At 40.8% G+C, this 14977-nt stretch overlaps 1 protein-coding gene across 2 annotated transcripts; it reads left to right on the top strand.

Moving 5' to 3' along the window:
* The first annotated feature begins 574 nt into the window (after positions 1–574).
* Positions 575–11510, top strand: LOC129109119 (basic helix-loop-helix transcription factor scleraxis-like). Of its 2 annotated transcripts, XM_054621089.1 has the most exons (4): positions 575–793; positions 827–954; positions 1333–1549; positions 11462–11510. In XM_054621089.1, exons 1-4 carry the CDS (start codon positions 575–577, stop codon positions 11498–11500), a joined length of 603 nt encoding a protein of 200 aa, XP_054477064.1. In that variant the 3' UTR covers positions 11501–11510. The 2 variants fall into 2 exon arrangements, with proteins under 2 accessions (XP_054477064.1, XP_054477063.1); XM_054621088.1 differs by having other exon boundaries at positions 575–954.
* The last annotated feature ends 3467 nt before the right edge of the window (positions 11511–14977 follow it).

Below are 14977 nucleotides of genomic sequence, written 5' to 3'. Positions count from 1 at the left end.
AGAGAGGCTAAGAGAGAGAGAGAGAGAGAGAGAGAGAGGGAGAGAGAGAGAGAGACCAGTAGAGAGCAAGAGACAGTTAAACTGCTGCCACAGACTGGGAGTTGTTTTTGCTATTGGAATTGAAACAGACAAATATAGAAACAAAGGACCAAGAAAGAGGTTAAGAAAAGAAAAAGAGGACAAAATCAACATGCAATTTTAAATCCGGCTCTCTTCTTAAGGATTAAACAGAAAGAAGAAGTGACCTTTTGGGATGTGAAGTGTTTTTGTATGAACCAAGAGAGAAAAACACAGCTGCTCTGAGGTCAAGTTGCTCTTGACCACTGACTTAAGGGAACAACTGGCTGATCTTTTTAAACCCAGCCTAACTCTGCATCATAGGGGCCACATCTGACTCACCTGGCTTCACTAAAAGAGACGTTGGCGGTAAAGTAACAATTTTAAGAGGTTGGCGCCTTTTAAGCAGCACCACAAATTGAAAATTTGCCAAGCGGCTTCCAATAAAGTTGAACCTCAACAAGTGGAAGTCTCACGAGGATCGACCAGTAGCTGACTGAGTGTTGTTACGTTGAAGATGACATTCGCCATGCTGCGCACGGCACCTCCCGCAGGCCGTTTCTTGTATGGCGACATCGCCCTCCTCTCCGAAGACGACGACGAGAACGGGAGCGAGGGTTCGGGCTCCGAGGAGCGCAACTCCTCCAACTACCGCCTGTCCTCCTCGTCCCCATCTGCCTTTCATATCAACAGGAAGAGGAAGCTGTGCGGGGCAATAGGGGGCGGAGGGGTAGACGTAGAGGCCATGATGGGGAGGCTCATCCCCCAGGGGTCTCCCCCACATGGGGAGGTTCGCCAGAGGACCGCAGCCAATGCGAGGGAGAGAGATCGCACCAATTCTGTCAACACGGCATTCACAGCGCTGCGCACACTCATCCCCACCGAGCCTGCAGACAGGTACTGAGTCAAACTGAGTCATGACGTTTTATCTGTGGCGCATTATTTAAATATTAGGACTACACTTTTTATACCTTAGAACCAAAATATGTCGTCTCTGATGGATAGCATGCACCTTTAACCACAATATAATTTTTGGGGACAACCATGTAACGTTATTTTTACAACACTGCCTCTAATTATGAGTGTATATTTCCTATAATAGAGTTAGTGTCTACTTATTGTACATCTAATGTCATTGTCTATATTTTCTACATATTTTGCACCTTAATTGGAAGTGCCACGATTTTGTGACAGTGCCTGATAATTTAAAAAAAATGATTGTACACTTTTTAAATATATGTTTTTTAACCATAAATCTTCTGATTTCATGATTAGGAAGCTGTCAAAGATCGAGACGCTACGTTTGGCCAGCAGCTACATCAGTCACCTGGGGAACGTCTTGCTCCTAGGCGAGGGGCTTCATGATGGACAGCCGTGCCACGCTCCCTCACCGCCGTTCTTCCACGTAAACTCCTCCCCCAACCGAGGATCCGACCAATCAGCTCAGCCAAAGCACATCTGTACTTTCTGCCTCAGCAACCAGAGAAAAATGGTGAGCAGATAAAATTATGAATCAGTGACGAAGAAAAAAAGACCAAATCAAACAAAACAAAAAATGCTATATATAGTAAGAACAACAAAAACAGTGTTATTATTTAAAGAAATTTCAAAGAAATTATATACAACTTTTGATTATGATATAAATACTACAATAATAACTATACTACATTTCATTAGTGACTTTCAATTCCTATAAACAGAGCACTTAAATGATTTATCCAGAATAAAAAAATTGAGAAAGCTGATCACACTGTAGTGTGAAGCTTCTTTTGGGGAAACTGTGGAGTGCTTTAGGGTCAACTTGGCGTTTAAATTTGACCTAAGATCAGTGGCTGTGCCTATAAACCTGATTGGCCCTGAGGGACATTAAAAGCAGAACCTCTTTTAAAGTCCTCTGTTGGGGTGAAGGACTGCGTATTATTGTTCTGTTGGGGGTTAGTTTTACTCTAGCAGGTGGCTTGAAAGTTCAAGTTGCTTTCTAAAAAACTCACTAGACATTACAGTTAGGAGAGGTGAACTGAGAAGACCAGCACGACCATTGTGTTAAACCTCCATCTGTGGTGTTTTTCTTTTCTTCTAAATATATGAATTTAAAGTTTACAAGGGTATTTATGCAGCTAGTGAGATTTATGAGAAGGAGCCCATGAAATCCAGCCAAAACCATGTGTATAATTTCAAGAATGTATTGACGTCAGCCTGAATATGAGGAGGTTTTAATCATAATTGCTGCAAAACTGACCTGAGATGCAAAGATCGGTAACTGGCAATGAATTAGTTACACTGAATATGGATTTCACGAGACAAAAAACTGCTGTATGTACATTTAACTAATATACTGCGAGTGTTTCTAAAAGCATTTTCAGGGTTTTGTTCTACTAAGCCACAGGTTTATTAACAGGATAATAATTCAGGAATAGATTAAATTCATGAGCACGCCACAAACCAAGCTAAAATCAATAGTCCGGCTCATCATTTCAGTGTCACAGATAGCATTTTGGATCAGTTTTGTAGCAGTTTTCTGTATCGCTGTTAAGGCATAGACCGCTGTCAGCTATGCCTTAATAGAGATATAGAAAAAGGAGAACTTGATCCAGTGCGAAGTTCAACTCACATTTGATTGATTCAACACAGGAAATAGACATAATCAAAAACACTCTCAGTATAAGAAAGTCGTCAGTCTGATGATAAATAACAGGGAATGAAGAATTCCTATCAGCTGGCTGAAATCAAACGTTTATGAATGCAGCTCCGACTTCAACAAACACCACCCGTCCGTGCAGGAGATGACAGAGAGGTGACGTCCACTCAGCTTTCCCTCCTCTAACCGAGCCGCTGCCCATTTAGTAGGATTTATGGGTGAGGAGCTGACATCTGGCAGACTCCCCCGTTACCCCAGCAGTGTGTGAAAGCTAATACCCTCCTCAGTGTCTAAACCCAGAGACCCTTTAGCTGGGGGATAACCCGAGTCTCAGCAGTGTGTGTCTCGCCCTCCCTCCTGCCTCCCCTCTGAACCTTTGTGAGTGAAAGCCTAGACGTCCTCAGCGTCTGAAACCCAGACACCCTCGGCTTGGAGATAACTAGCCTCAAATCAGTCTTACTCTCTCTCTTTCTCCTTTTCTCACTCCTCTTTCTCCTTTTGCGTCAGTTTGTCTTCCCTGAGTCCTCCATATTTTATCCTCTTCTCATATTCTCATTCTGTTTCACTCAGCTCTCTGCATATCGATCGGCCTGGTGGAGGTCAGCGCTGTCAGTAGGAGCTGTGTAATATTATCTGCTGCTGTCAACTCGCTGCTGCAGACGCATGACTGACCTGTAAATGCATGCTGCGTGGAAAACTATTTGGAAATTTCTCATGTCAAAACCTTCAAGCGTGGACACTTTGACTAAGTTTATCTTACTTGACCTCAGTCACACACAGTTTCCCATTAGCTCAGGAACAGTTGACCGTTCTCTGGACTTTTTCTGTTTTCATATAGAGCACTGATGAGGTGAACCCAGGTGAAAGTCATTATTCCTTGGTTATCCCTGGATTCCTTCCCCTAAATAAGTGAGCAGACAGGCAATGAGTTAGGGAAAGATTTAGAAGTTTTAACTGTGATGTGATTTGTGAAGAAAGGAGTGAAAATATGTCTCATTTACCAACAGTAGAACTTTCATATACTGCACCACATAAAACAATCCTCCCTGCTGGGTTTAGCTGACAAATATATAAAGAGATTATTTTTTTCAAATGGCTCAGTAAAATAATTTGATGGGGACTGTTTTCAGCGGCGGATTAATACACATTTAGTGCTCTAGCATTTACAGCAGCAGGAGTTTGTGGAATTTAAACCGCCCATGTTTATCCTAATGAAGGAACATGTCAACCAGTGCAGAGGTGTGGCTTACTGATGTGTTGTCATAGTTTTTGGACAACAGTGAAACAGGATCAAGTTACTATAACAAATTTTTAATACACACATATACACACGTGCACACATACACACACACAATACGTAGAATCAATTTCTTGTTGGTTTTGGTCTTTTCAGTATTTGGTGATAACACGAAAAATATATAATATAACCAGACATATCGTTTATGGAGAATCGTAGGGAATCCTAGGCTCCTAGGCACATAAATGGTTAACTCTGATTGGAAGAACCTGAGAGAATTTCATTTTCCCTGGAAAAGTGGCCATACAGTGTGTTTAAGTGGGCTAAAGGGCAGAGCCATTGCTGGTGATTACAGAGAGGAAACGATTGTGAAGGTAAAATGAGACTTTGTGTCCTGAGTGCTCTTTTTGTATGTTTTTATGGTCATTGAGGTTCATCACAGCTGTCAGGTCCGCTTAGACCAGCTGCTTCAATTATGCTCATTTCCAATGTGGGAGAGGGTGAAAGTGAGAAAAGTATACGCTCATTTCCTCTTATTATGTGTGTATACAGTATAGCTGTTTCAAAACAAACAGTCCTGTTAGTAATGACTACTGCACAGAGAGGGCTACACTATTGCAGATTACATATTCAGTGGAATACTAATGTGACTGTGTGAGTTTATGCACACGATTCAGAGAGAAGGATCTGTTTGATTTAGTCTTTATAGATTTTCCAGAAAACGATACGGTGACACTGAGATTGAAAATTATTAAAAACTCCCCACTGCACTGTCCTGAGAAAACCTGAGACATTTTTTTAGATAATCCATGGCTATTTTTTATTGTTTATTGAGCTTAAAGTAGTTGGAGTTTTCTTTTTCAACCAATACATGAGTTTATACTTCATCTTTCAGTTTATCTAAGCCATTTAAAAATCACCAAATTGAGATACATGTTTTTTTTATTTTTGAGAGCGACACATTGTTTGTCTTAAAATGCTTAGGGCCAATTGTTGAACAGTGAAAATCTCCTCAGTGAGCCTAAAGCACAAGAAATTGTTCTTTTTCTTTTCTAGTGACTCCCTTTTGATATCTTTATTGCTCAGCTTTAGTGCAGCGATCGAAGTGCAAATATATTATTCTGCACTACTAGATGCTCCTTTTTGATTCCCCCTCATGTTGTCAGGTATCAAGCCACCCGCTGACATTTCCACTCAGTATAATTTGATCAGAAGCCAAGTTACTCATTTATCCTGACACATGTTGCTTTTTCCAAAAAAACTGCTCTGGGCCATAGCGCGGGCAGTTTGGCATGTTTAAACAGGAGCGCAGACTTAACATACAAGTGCCTTTTGATAAATGACGTAAAAAACATGGGATGCTACTGATGGCGACATCTGTAAATGAGATGTACAGGGCTGAGGACGGAGGGTCGAGGTGAGCAAAGGGCTGCTGAAATCCCTGCGCTGTCTGGTTGATTGATGCAGAGATCCTGTGCTCGGCCTCTCTGCTTCTGATGATCAGTGCGGCTGTCAGGTGCCTGGATTCAACCTACAGCAGGAAAACTGCACAATTTCAGCTTGTTTAGTGATTGCGGTGGTATTATCTCCAGTATATCTGCTAGAAGTCACCTTTAATGACCTTGAAATGCAGTCTAGCATCAGCGGCACTATATAAATACATATTATTTTAGTGTTGTAGAAGCACAAGTATCAGTACAATGCTCCTGAATTATAATGAGATAGTGTTTGTAAATACAAGACAAAAACAAGCTTTCTGAAATATGTTAATCTGTTTAATTTGTTGTATCTCGGCTATAGCGCTTGGAGCATAATTACAGCTTCCTCCACAGTCCGCAACTGTGGCTTATTTCTTTTGGCCCAACACAGTGAGAGGGTCAATTCAAGTCAATGGCAAATGTAAACAGAAGTGGTGATCCATCTGCCAGTAACAGCAATCACGCTGAACGTTTTCCTTTTAAGCTGTGTATGAGATGTCCAAACATTTTCCAATATTTAAAAATTTAAAGTAGCCCATTTGATGAATTAAAAGAGAATTTATACGCTTGGAAACTTAATAGTAATTTGCCAAAAATATAACTACTATTATAGTGTGGTTGCTGTAAAAAGGCCATTGTTCCTTTTGTGATGGTTACATTTAGTGGAGTTTTACAAGCATTTTAAGGCACAACCCTGATTTAACTCCAACTTGAAGGAATCTAATTTATTTGGAATTTCTAGAAATGAAAAAGAAACGTGCAAATTTAGTTAAACGTGAAGCCTAACAAATGATGAATACAGCTGTTAATATCACAAACAGTTCTAATTTATATCTGAGCTGCTGTAAAACTTTTATATGTGATGATTTTTGTGGGTGGCTGGAAAGCTGGGCGTATGGAGAGACAGTGGCATTAAAACTGCACCATGCAATTGGAAACTGACTTATCTGTACTGTGTGTGTGTGTGTGTGTGTGTGTGTGTGTGTGTGTGTGTGTGTGTGTGTGTGTGTGTGTGTTTTACTTTGAGATGAATGTGAGTGACATAGAGTAAGATTTTATTTCATCCATGTACGTATACAGCACACACACACACACACACACACACACACACACACACACACACACACACACACACACACACACACACACACACCCACACGCACACGGGCTGGCTCTCTGTGTCTGGAAGTCATTGGCAGTGCAGAGCGGAGCAACAAATGAGCTAATTGTTCTGTAAATGATTTATCCTCTGCTGAGGCCTGTACAGCCAGTGTTTAATTCAGCTGCCGCTATTAGAAACACATTGACATTGGGCTTTGATGGTGATGTTAAAGAAGCCTGGAAACCGCTCTCTGTGAAACGCCCTCGCTGCTTGCACACACACTCACACCCACACATATGACACATATACACACTCGCACACATGCATGACCACAGAAATACTGACACACTCACAGACTTTTATCAAAAGCGTTTCTACCTTGATTTTTTTCTCTCCTAGTCTTTTCAGCCAGACGGCAGTTCATTGCTTCTTTTAAGACCCCCCTACTAAAAATATATATATATATATATATATATATATATATATATATATATATGATTACTCAGTAAAGGAGTGCTGGATCACGACTGTGCTTTCAACACTTTCTAAACTAATGGTGTGCAGGAAGTTGTGGAAAGAGAGATGGAGAAGGAGAGAATGAGAGGCAGATAAATAGCCAACGACTCAGCGGGATAATCAACTGAGCTATTTATCCTCCAGTTTGGACAGTTGTTTTTCTGACTGTGGTGAAACTACACTTTGCTTCTTTTATAGAGACGAAATGAACCGTTCACCTTAAGAGAGCTTAAATGCATGAATAGGACACATGCAGGAGTGCGCTAATGACTGTGGTTTTTACAGTCGTTTGGTTATTAGTCTGTTTTCACTGGGGAAAAGCATTACGTCACTTTTGAGCATGAAGTAGATGTTTTGAGGTCAGAGATGAAAACTAAATTACCCTCATTTGCTGATAATGCTGGTGTTGACTTGGAGTAAATGTGTTGTGCCCCATGAGCAAGAACTTTGCCTGTTTGCCTCTTGTTTCATGCTATGCTAACGAGGTGCATCGAAGGCAGCTTATATACTGCAGGCAGTTTTCAAATATATTCTTTCACACGTTCAATGTGCGTGTGTGTGTGTGTGTGTGTGTGTGTGTGTGTGTGTGTGTGTGTGTGTGTGTGTGTGTGTGTGTGTGTGTGTGTGTGTGTGTGTGTGTGTGTGTGTGCCTTGCTTTGTGTATGGCTATGTGCCGTCGTCATGCCTGGACCCGCCTGTATATTTTCAGCACAGATGGAAGCAGTTAAACTCTAATTTAACACCAACAGAAGAAGTCGTGTCAGATAACTAACAAAATCTATTAGCAAAACTATCATTCTGTTGTCATTGGGCCTCCAGGGAGAGGGTCGCTCACTGAGCAAATTAAAACAAAACTTCAGAAATCTGAGCCAGGCTCAGAGCAGATCTTAAATAAATCTATAACACAGAAAAAAAATCAGACACTGGAGGTTTAGATGGTGCAGTTTCTTAAAACAATATCTACGGAAGCTAATGACATATTGGCTGTTGCTGGGTGCTCATCTTAGCGCTGATGATAAATCGCCGGTTGGTGCGTAATGCAGCAGAATGAAATCACCCGAGACTGGCGAGAGAGAAGTGGAGCTTGTCCCGGAGCGGTTATAACAGATTATTAAAATGTGGGAGCAATTAGACGCATGTGTGGCCGGCTGGTGAGAATTACAACTGATTAGGCAATCTAAGATAAATCAAATGTTTTTCAGAAGCCATCGGGACGCTTATTAGCAAACCACTGTGAGCAAGTACATGTCTGATGCATCCAAGCCACATACTGGCCAACTGTGGCTGATTCTGTGTTAGTTAGCTTGATTTAAAAGTCTGATCATGGCACTATTTTAGTGTGTGTCTATGTTCCTCTAGTCGAGGATAATTCACGAGAGTAATTACAGCTTCTGTTAGACACTTGAGGGAACTGACGCATATTCACATATTTTCAGTCGATAAACTAAAGGGTTATTACAGTTTTCATTTCATGGTTGAATACCAATCTCCTTATACGATTGTCGGGCCAGCACCCAAATGGAATTATTTTTTCCAACCAGTCATCCCTCTCTTCATGCAGCCAAGGACTAAATTAGATGTTTGTATTTGACAGAACGGCTTAATGCAGGAAAAAGAGAGAGAGAGAGAGAGAGAGAGAGAGAGAGAGAGAGAGAGAGAGAGAGAGAGAGAGAGAGAGCATGGAAAATCCACAGTTATAGGTGAACGAAGAGCCCGGATTGAGTTTCGGAAAAACTATATTTAAGTTTGAATTTGTAGGGTTGATAAGATGCCGTGAAGAGAGTGTTTACTATCGTCATATTAAAGTTAAGACAGGCTCCTTTCACCTTGATAAAACAACAATATTGTTCCAGTGTGTTAATATCATCATATCGTATCTAAAGTAAACATCATCCGGTAATCATATTAGTGTCGGACAAATCACCCCCCTGGGAAGCCAGTGGTATGTCTGTCTGTCTGTCTGTGTGTGTGTGTGTGTGTGTGTGTGTGTGTGTGTGTGTGTGTGTGTGTGTGTGTGTGTGTGTCTGTGTCTGTGTGTGTGAATATGTGTGGGTGTTTGGAGTAAAAGAGAGAGCAGAGTTGTCATCCGACCATGCCATATTAGTCTTCAGGAGATTGTTTTGACTACCAGGCCGGCCTTACAGCCCCCCTCCTCCTGTTTTGACTGAACTAGTCCGACTTCAGCTGAACCGCCTTCACCAGCTACAGCTGTGATTCCTCCTCTATCGCTAAGCGCTCACAGTACTGGTTCCATGGTAATATGATGTAATTTGGTGAATCACCCAATTGTCATGAGTTGTTTCTGAGTATGATTACTTCATGTACCCACTTTCTCTAACCTGCCTCAAGTGCTTTATTTTCCACTGATAAATACCTCTAGTTTTCCACAGCGCTTTCCAGCAAACACCAGAGAGCACGGCTGCACTTGTCTCATTCAGCTGTTGGTTTTGTGATTTGTGTTAGTAGGAAGCACAATAACAGCAATGCCATTGTGAGGCCCAACTCCTGGAGACAATTACATATAGAGTTTATATATATATGTGTGTCATAAGATAACACTCCTCAAGCCTCCAGATGTTACTCTGAAAGCCTAAATTCAATTCAAATTTTTTCCCGTCTGTGAATGATTGTTTAAGCTTTTTGTTAGTGATCATCTACACTACTTCTCATATTGCATGGTGGGATAAATATGCAATCCTGAATCCTGAAATCTTCATTCATATACTACTTATTTGTTTTGTTGTGCTGTTTTACCCATGGCTTAATTCAAGTATTTTTGGTTTGATTAAATGTTAAGTCGACATATTTTTTCTTGTGCCTTAAGTAGCTTTTGGCTTTTTCATTACTTAACCAAACACCTAAAACCGAATGAATAACTATAAAACTGTTGAATCATACTTCAGCAAGAGCGGATATTGTAGTAAAACAAATCAAATACACTGTAATTGAATTACGTTACGTCTGTCAGAATCAACATTTTCAAACTTGGTAGATATGTTGATAAAAACACAAAGTTTCAAAAGTAATGGCTGCAATAAATTCCAGTGCATTGAGTCAACTAATAAACCAAATGATTTTAAAGGTTCATGTCTAGATGATAGCACTCTAATCATGATCCTCTGCTCCAGCTGGAGGAAGACTTGACGATAATAGTTCCTGTTTCTCCTCACACTCCTCTCAATCAGTGGGAGGATGATTCCCGTCCAAATCCTATGATCTCACTCTCTCATTACCTCCTGATCCCCTTCCAAACACCTACCCACCTTTGTGGATGTCAGTCAAACGGACATTTTTCCAAAGACCTACACCTACTGCATGGTCTGGGAGGAAATGTGTAACAGGTGTGCTGATGAGAGGAAGGCCAAGGGGAGGAAGGGGGAATGGGGGGGTATCGAGACGATATGAGAGGAGGAAAGAAAAGTCAGGAGAGGACAGGAGTGTAGAGAAGCTGACCTGCATTTTAGTGAACACTTTCACCCAACACCTTTGAGCACTTTCACCACCATCTGAAATTAAGTTTTCACTTGCAAAAACCATATTCAGCATATTTGTCCATGAAAGTCGACCACAAATTGGGCTTCAACAGCCCAAGATCTTTTTCCAGCTGCGAGTCAATCAAACATCAGCCCTGAAAAGTAATTAGCAAGGAAGGGGATGACGTGTCTTGAGTATCACTCAACGTTGCGTTTGTTAAAATCCCTTTGACTGTAGCTTGAGAAGCCAGTGGTTGATGGCCGGAGGAGCAGAGCAGAGGTTAGGTGAGGAGGGAAAATGTGATGTTATTTTCCTGGCCAGATAGAGAAAGGCTCCTCACCAGCCAGGAAATCAAGGCCTCTCTGTTCTGATACCACAGATAAATGAGATCACGCAGGCCTGTCATGCATCAGCTCATGATGTCACTCTTCAGGCTGTTATAAACTCAGCTACCACAATTAATACACAGCATGCACGCTACTGCGCAGAATGTGTTTGCAGTCGAGGTTAATTAACTTTATCAACCCGGGTAAAGTTCGTATATATATACTGTGCCATTGATTGCAATGAAACCGCGTCTCTTTCCACCATATGCACTACTTTTTCCTGGAGTGCCATTTCATGAGACTATAAAGAAGGTTGACAGCAGAGACCGCAGTATAACTCACCTGTTAAACATATTCAAGTATTTGAGTTAGGAGTGGTAATCGTCCCATACTTGTACTACTTTAGGAACTTTGCAGATGGATGCTGAGGAAATACAGAGTATGATAAAAAGATAAAAAGACTTAAAAAGAAAATGTGCATTTATTAGCATGACAAACTGAAGCTGACCTATTTGCCACCACTGGTATCTCCCATTTCTAGTCCTTGTGCTAAGCTAAGCTGTACTATTCCTTTTAGATTGATTTTATTTTTGAATCCTCAATGATGTGAGATGTTGTTTCTCTCTCTTGCAGAACAAAGACAGAGACAGGAAGACGGCCATCAGAAGTTAACAATGAGGACACAAACCACGCAGATGAAATGCAGTGATTGTACTGCAACTTGAAGACTTATCAGACTTTTGATGCATTTCAAAGACTTTTGAAGGACTTCTTTAGCACTTCCAGGACTTTTCAAGGAACTTAACCAAGCATTTCTTCTTTTTTTTTTTTGTTCTTACTTTTTATATAACTTTATAGGAACTTTTTACTTTTTAAGGTGTTTTCAAATGTGTTGAAACACTTCTGAAAAGTCTTACAGTGCTTTTTAAAAGGCTAATCAAGACCATGACAAACCTTTCAACAACATTTATAAGAGACATTTTACTGTATTGTTCAAAGACTTTTTGTTCAGAGTCTGAGGAACTTATGGCACATGATCGAAACACACAGCTTTGAATACAAATTTATCTCATAGGATCTGTGTGTCATTAATGTGTAAACTGAAATATAAATGTATATTTATGTGACATATCATTATATAATGAAACTATGTTATTTATCCGGCATCGAAAATTCATGACAAATAATGTATAAAGGTGCAAAACATTGGCTATTGACACAATTTTTGGTATCACAAAAAAACATGCTGGAACTTTAGTGGTATTGGTTATTTCTCATGATCATCTCTGAAAAATGTCCTAATGCTGGAAAATAACACAAGATGACCAATAAACTGTTTGTATATCTGGGAGTAAACTTCATTTATATGTTGGTGATAATTTAAGCCTGGTGTCTTCTCACATTCTGCCCGGTTCCAACCAATAAACATTATAAAAGTTTCCACAGAGAAACTATCCAAACGGCGGTTAATTCATACTTTTTTTCTCATTCATGCAGCTAGGGGAGAGATTATTTTGAAGCCGTACAGCAAGCATAAATGGAAGTTCCACAGTGACTTCACGTAAAGCTTACATCAGCCATACTGCTAGTTTTAGTTTTTTCTCCCTCTCTATCTGTCTTTCTCTCTCACACACTCCTTCTCTTTTACCATCTTTCATCACTTTTGGGGCACCGAGTTCAGAGCAGTCAGAGAAAGACGGGGTTTGAAGATGAGGCGGACTAGAGGAGCAGAGGAAAGGCTAAGCAGGAGAGAGGAATAAAAAAATAAAATGGGGAGCAGAATTGAATCTGCAGGTACGGCTGTTTGGACATCTGCCCGTGTCCCCTCGCTGTCCTCTTCTTTACCTTTCCACATGCTCTTTCTGACTTCCCTCCTCTCCTCCTCTGCTCTTCCTCTCTTTTCCCTGGAGTGCCACTGGCCAGAGTCTGGTTGGTGATGGCTTTCCAGCGTGTTTAGCCACGCACCACTAACCCTCTCTTTACCTCGTTTTTCTTTTTATCTCCATCTATCTAAGTATCTATCTAATCTTCCTTCACTTTTCTTGTCTTCTTTCTTTTTCTCACTACATTTTCTTCCCTTGCCATTCCTCGCTCCCTCTTTCAGCATCTCTCTACTCACTTTTCCTCCACATTTGTCCACTGTCTTTATGGAAAATGATCAGAGAATTAGCAATGTGGAATGTTGCCCTTCCAATTGTTTTATAAATTGTCACATTTTTCATAATAGCTTCTCTCTCCGTCTGCTTGCCATACACTTCTCCCAGACCATGAGCTGTGATATTATCATCTACTTGGTCAGTGTGCTCTGTTTTTATAGTTCGTCGCCCCTCTGGTTACTGCAGAATGACTTACAAATCCAGTTCCAGGGAAACCAAAGTCACCTGAAAATGTTGCACCGTTCCACTGATTTTTTTTTAGAAGATTCTTCTTACAGTTGTAATGGGTTTTATTACAAAAAAATGCTTAAGAGAGAATCTATTAATACAATCTATACCCAGTCTACGGTGTCCTAGTTCATCATTTTAAAACCACATAACAGCAGTATTCCTCCAGCCATTTTCCACCATTAAGTGAAATGTAAATGAGCCGTTCTTTTAATGGAGACTAACCCCTGTGCTGCAACGGTTTGGTGTTTCCAAATTATTTTTTTTACAATGCTAACAAGCTGTTTCTGCGACCGAGGTGCCAGTTATTGAGTTTTTTTCCTACAATGTGACAAGTGCCCGGTGAAGAAAAACAACCAACAAAAATTCAAACGTCACTTGATCACACTGCCAAAACACAGTTTTTAGTGGAAGCTGCCCTGAAAAACAAAGCTGATTTATTGTGTGTGTAATATCCTAAACAACCGCAAATGTATAAACAGCATCCAAAACTTACAGTGGGTTTGAAAGTTAATGTGTCTGACTTTTCCTTGGAGTGATGTCATGTAAAGGACACTCACTTTAATGAACTCAGAAAGGTGACACAGAGGGAAGAGGTGTAAATTTGAATTTGGGACTAGAGAAAGTCAGATTAACAGTTGATCGCGTGCTTTATGAAGTTTAGCAAGAAGAAGAAGAATGGCAGCCAAACAATGAATTTAAGATTGTTGCAAAATCCTTCCTGGAGAATCGCTGATACCAAAGACAAAATGCATTTCTAGCTATTATCCTGGAAATGCCCTTTAAATTCAACTGCCAGAGCAGGTTTTTCCTCCCCGCACGTACATAGGGAAACAAAAGACTAAATCTCAGGGCACACTTTTTTAGTGTAAGTGGTCCCTGCTGCTTGCTGGTTCCTGAGACAAAGGTTTGAAAAGCGCAGTGTGACTAGTTTAAAAGATCTTAGTACTGTTATGAGCCGATGAGACGTAGATAATCTTACTGCGCAGCGCTTTTTAAAAGGAAGCAATAGCTTTGAAAAAAAGGCGCTGTGTGTCTAGCATGTCCTAATGACTTCTGGTCCAGTTAGTCTGAGAGTCTGATCTCTCTAGCAGGCCGTCTGTCTGAACAGCAGAGAGGGGGGAAAAGGAACTGGTTCCTCCCACACAGACCAGATCAGGTTCCCCCTACGCCTACACACACACACGCACACAGATGACCATTTACACACTCATAAGCCGATGAACTTCCATATGCACAAATAAATGGACAAATGCATGAATGTGCAGTCACACTCTCACATGCGCGCACACGCCCCCGCGCTAAGCAGAAGGATCTGTGATATAGCTTAGCTGTCTAATGATCTCTGTATTTTAGATTGATGAAAACAGATCAGCTGAGAGGGCAGACTGCTGTGGTGTATTTAAGTGGGCGGTTTTGGACCAAGGTGAACCGGAGGTTGGACGATCCACTGGCTCTTATTATCAGTATAATGGTCTCTGACGAGGATGCCCCCATGGAAATCTGGCATGTGAATACTGATAGCTGAAGTAATAAAAAGCAGCTTTTTGAATCTTAGGTGGTACGAGTGCCAGAGGAGGATGGTGGATGTAGCCTGAAGATGTGTTAGAGAAATGTAACATATTTGTAATATACACAAGGCGTAATGGAAAGCTGGCAGAACGTAGTTTAGGCCTAAATACTGACGTATGATCTATTTTAATCACTTATGAAAGAAAAATATATCGCATTACGGCTTTATGCTCTCTGGTGAGCTTAACAATAA

Source organism: Anoplopoma fimbria, chromosome 20 (genome assembly GCF_027596085.1).
Source record: "Anoplopoma fimbria isolate UVic2021 breed Golden Eagle Sablefish chromosome 20, Afim_UVic_2022, whole genome shotgun sequence".
In the NCBI taxonomy this organism is placed as follows: Eukaryota; Metazoa; Chordata; class Actinopteri; order Perciformes; family Anoplopomatidae; genus Anoplopoma; species Anoplopoma fimbria.
This window is presented reverse-complemented; position numbering and strand designations above follow the sequence as displayed.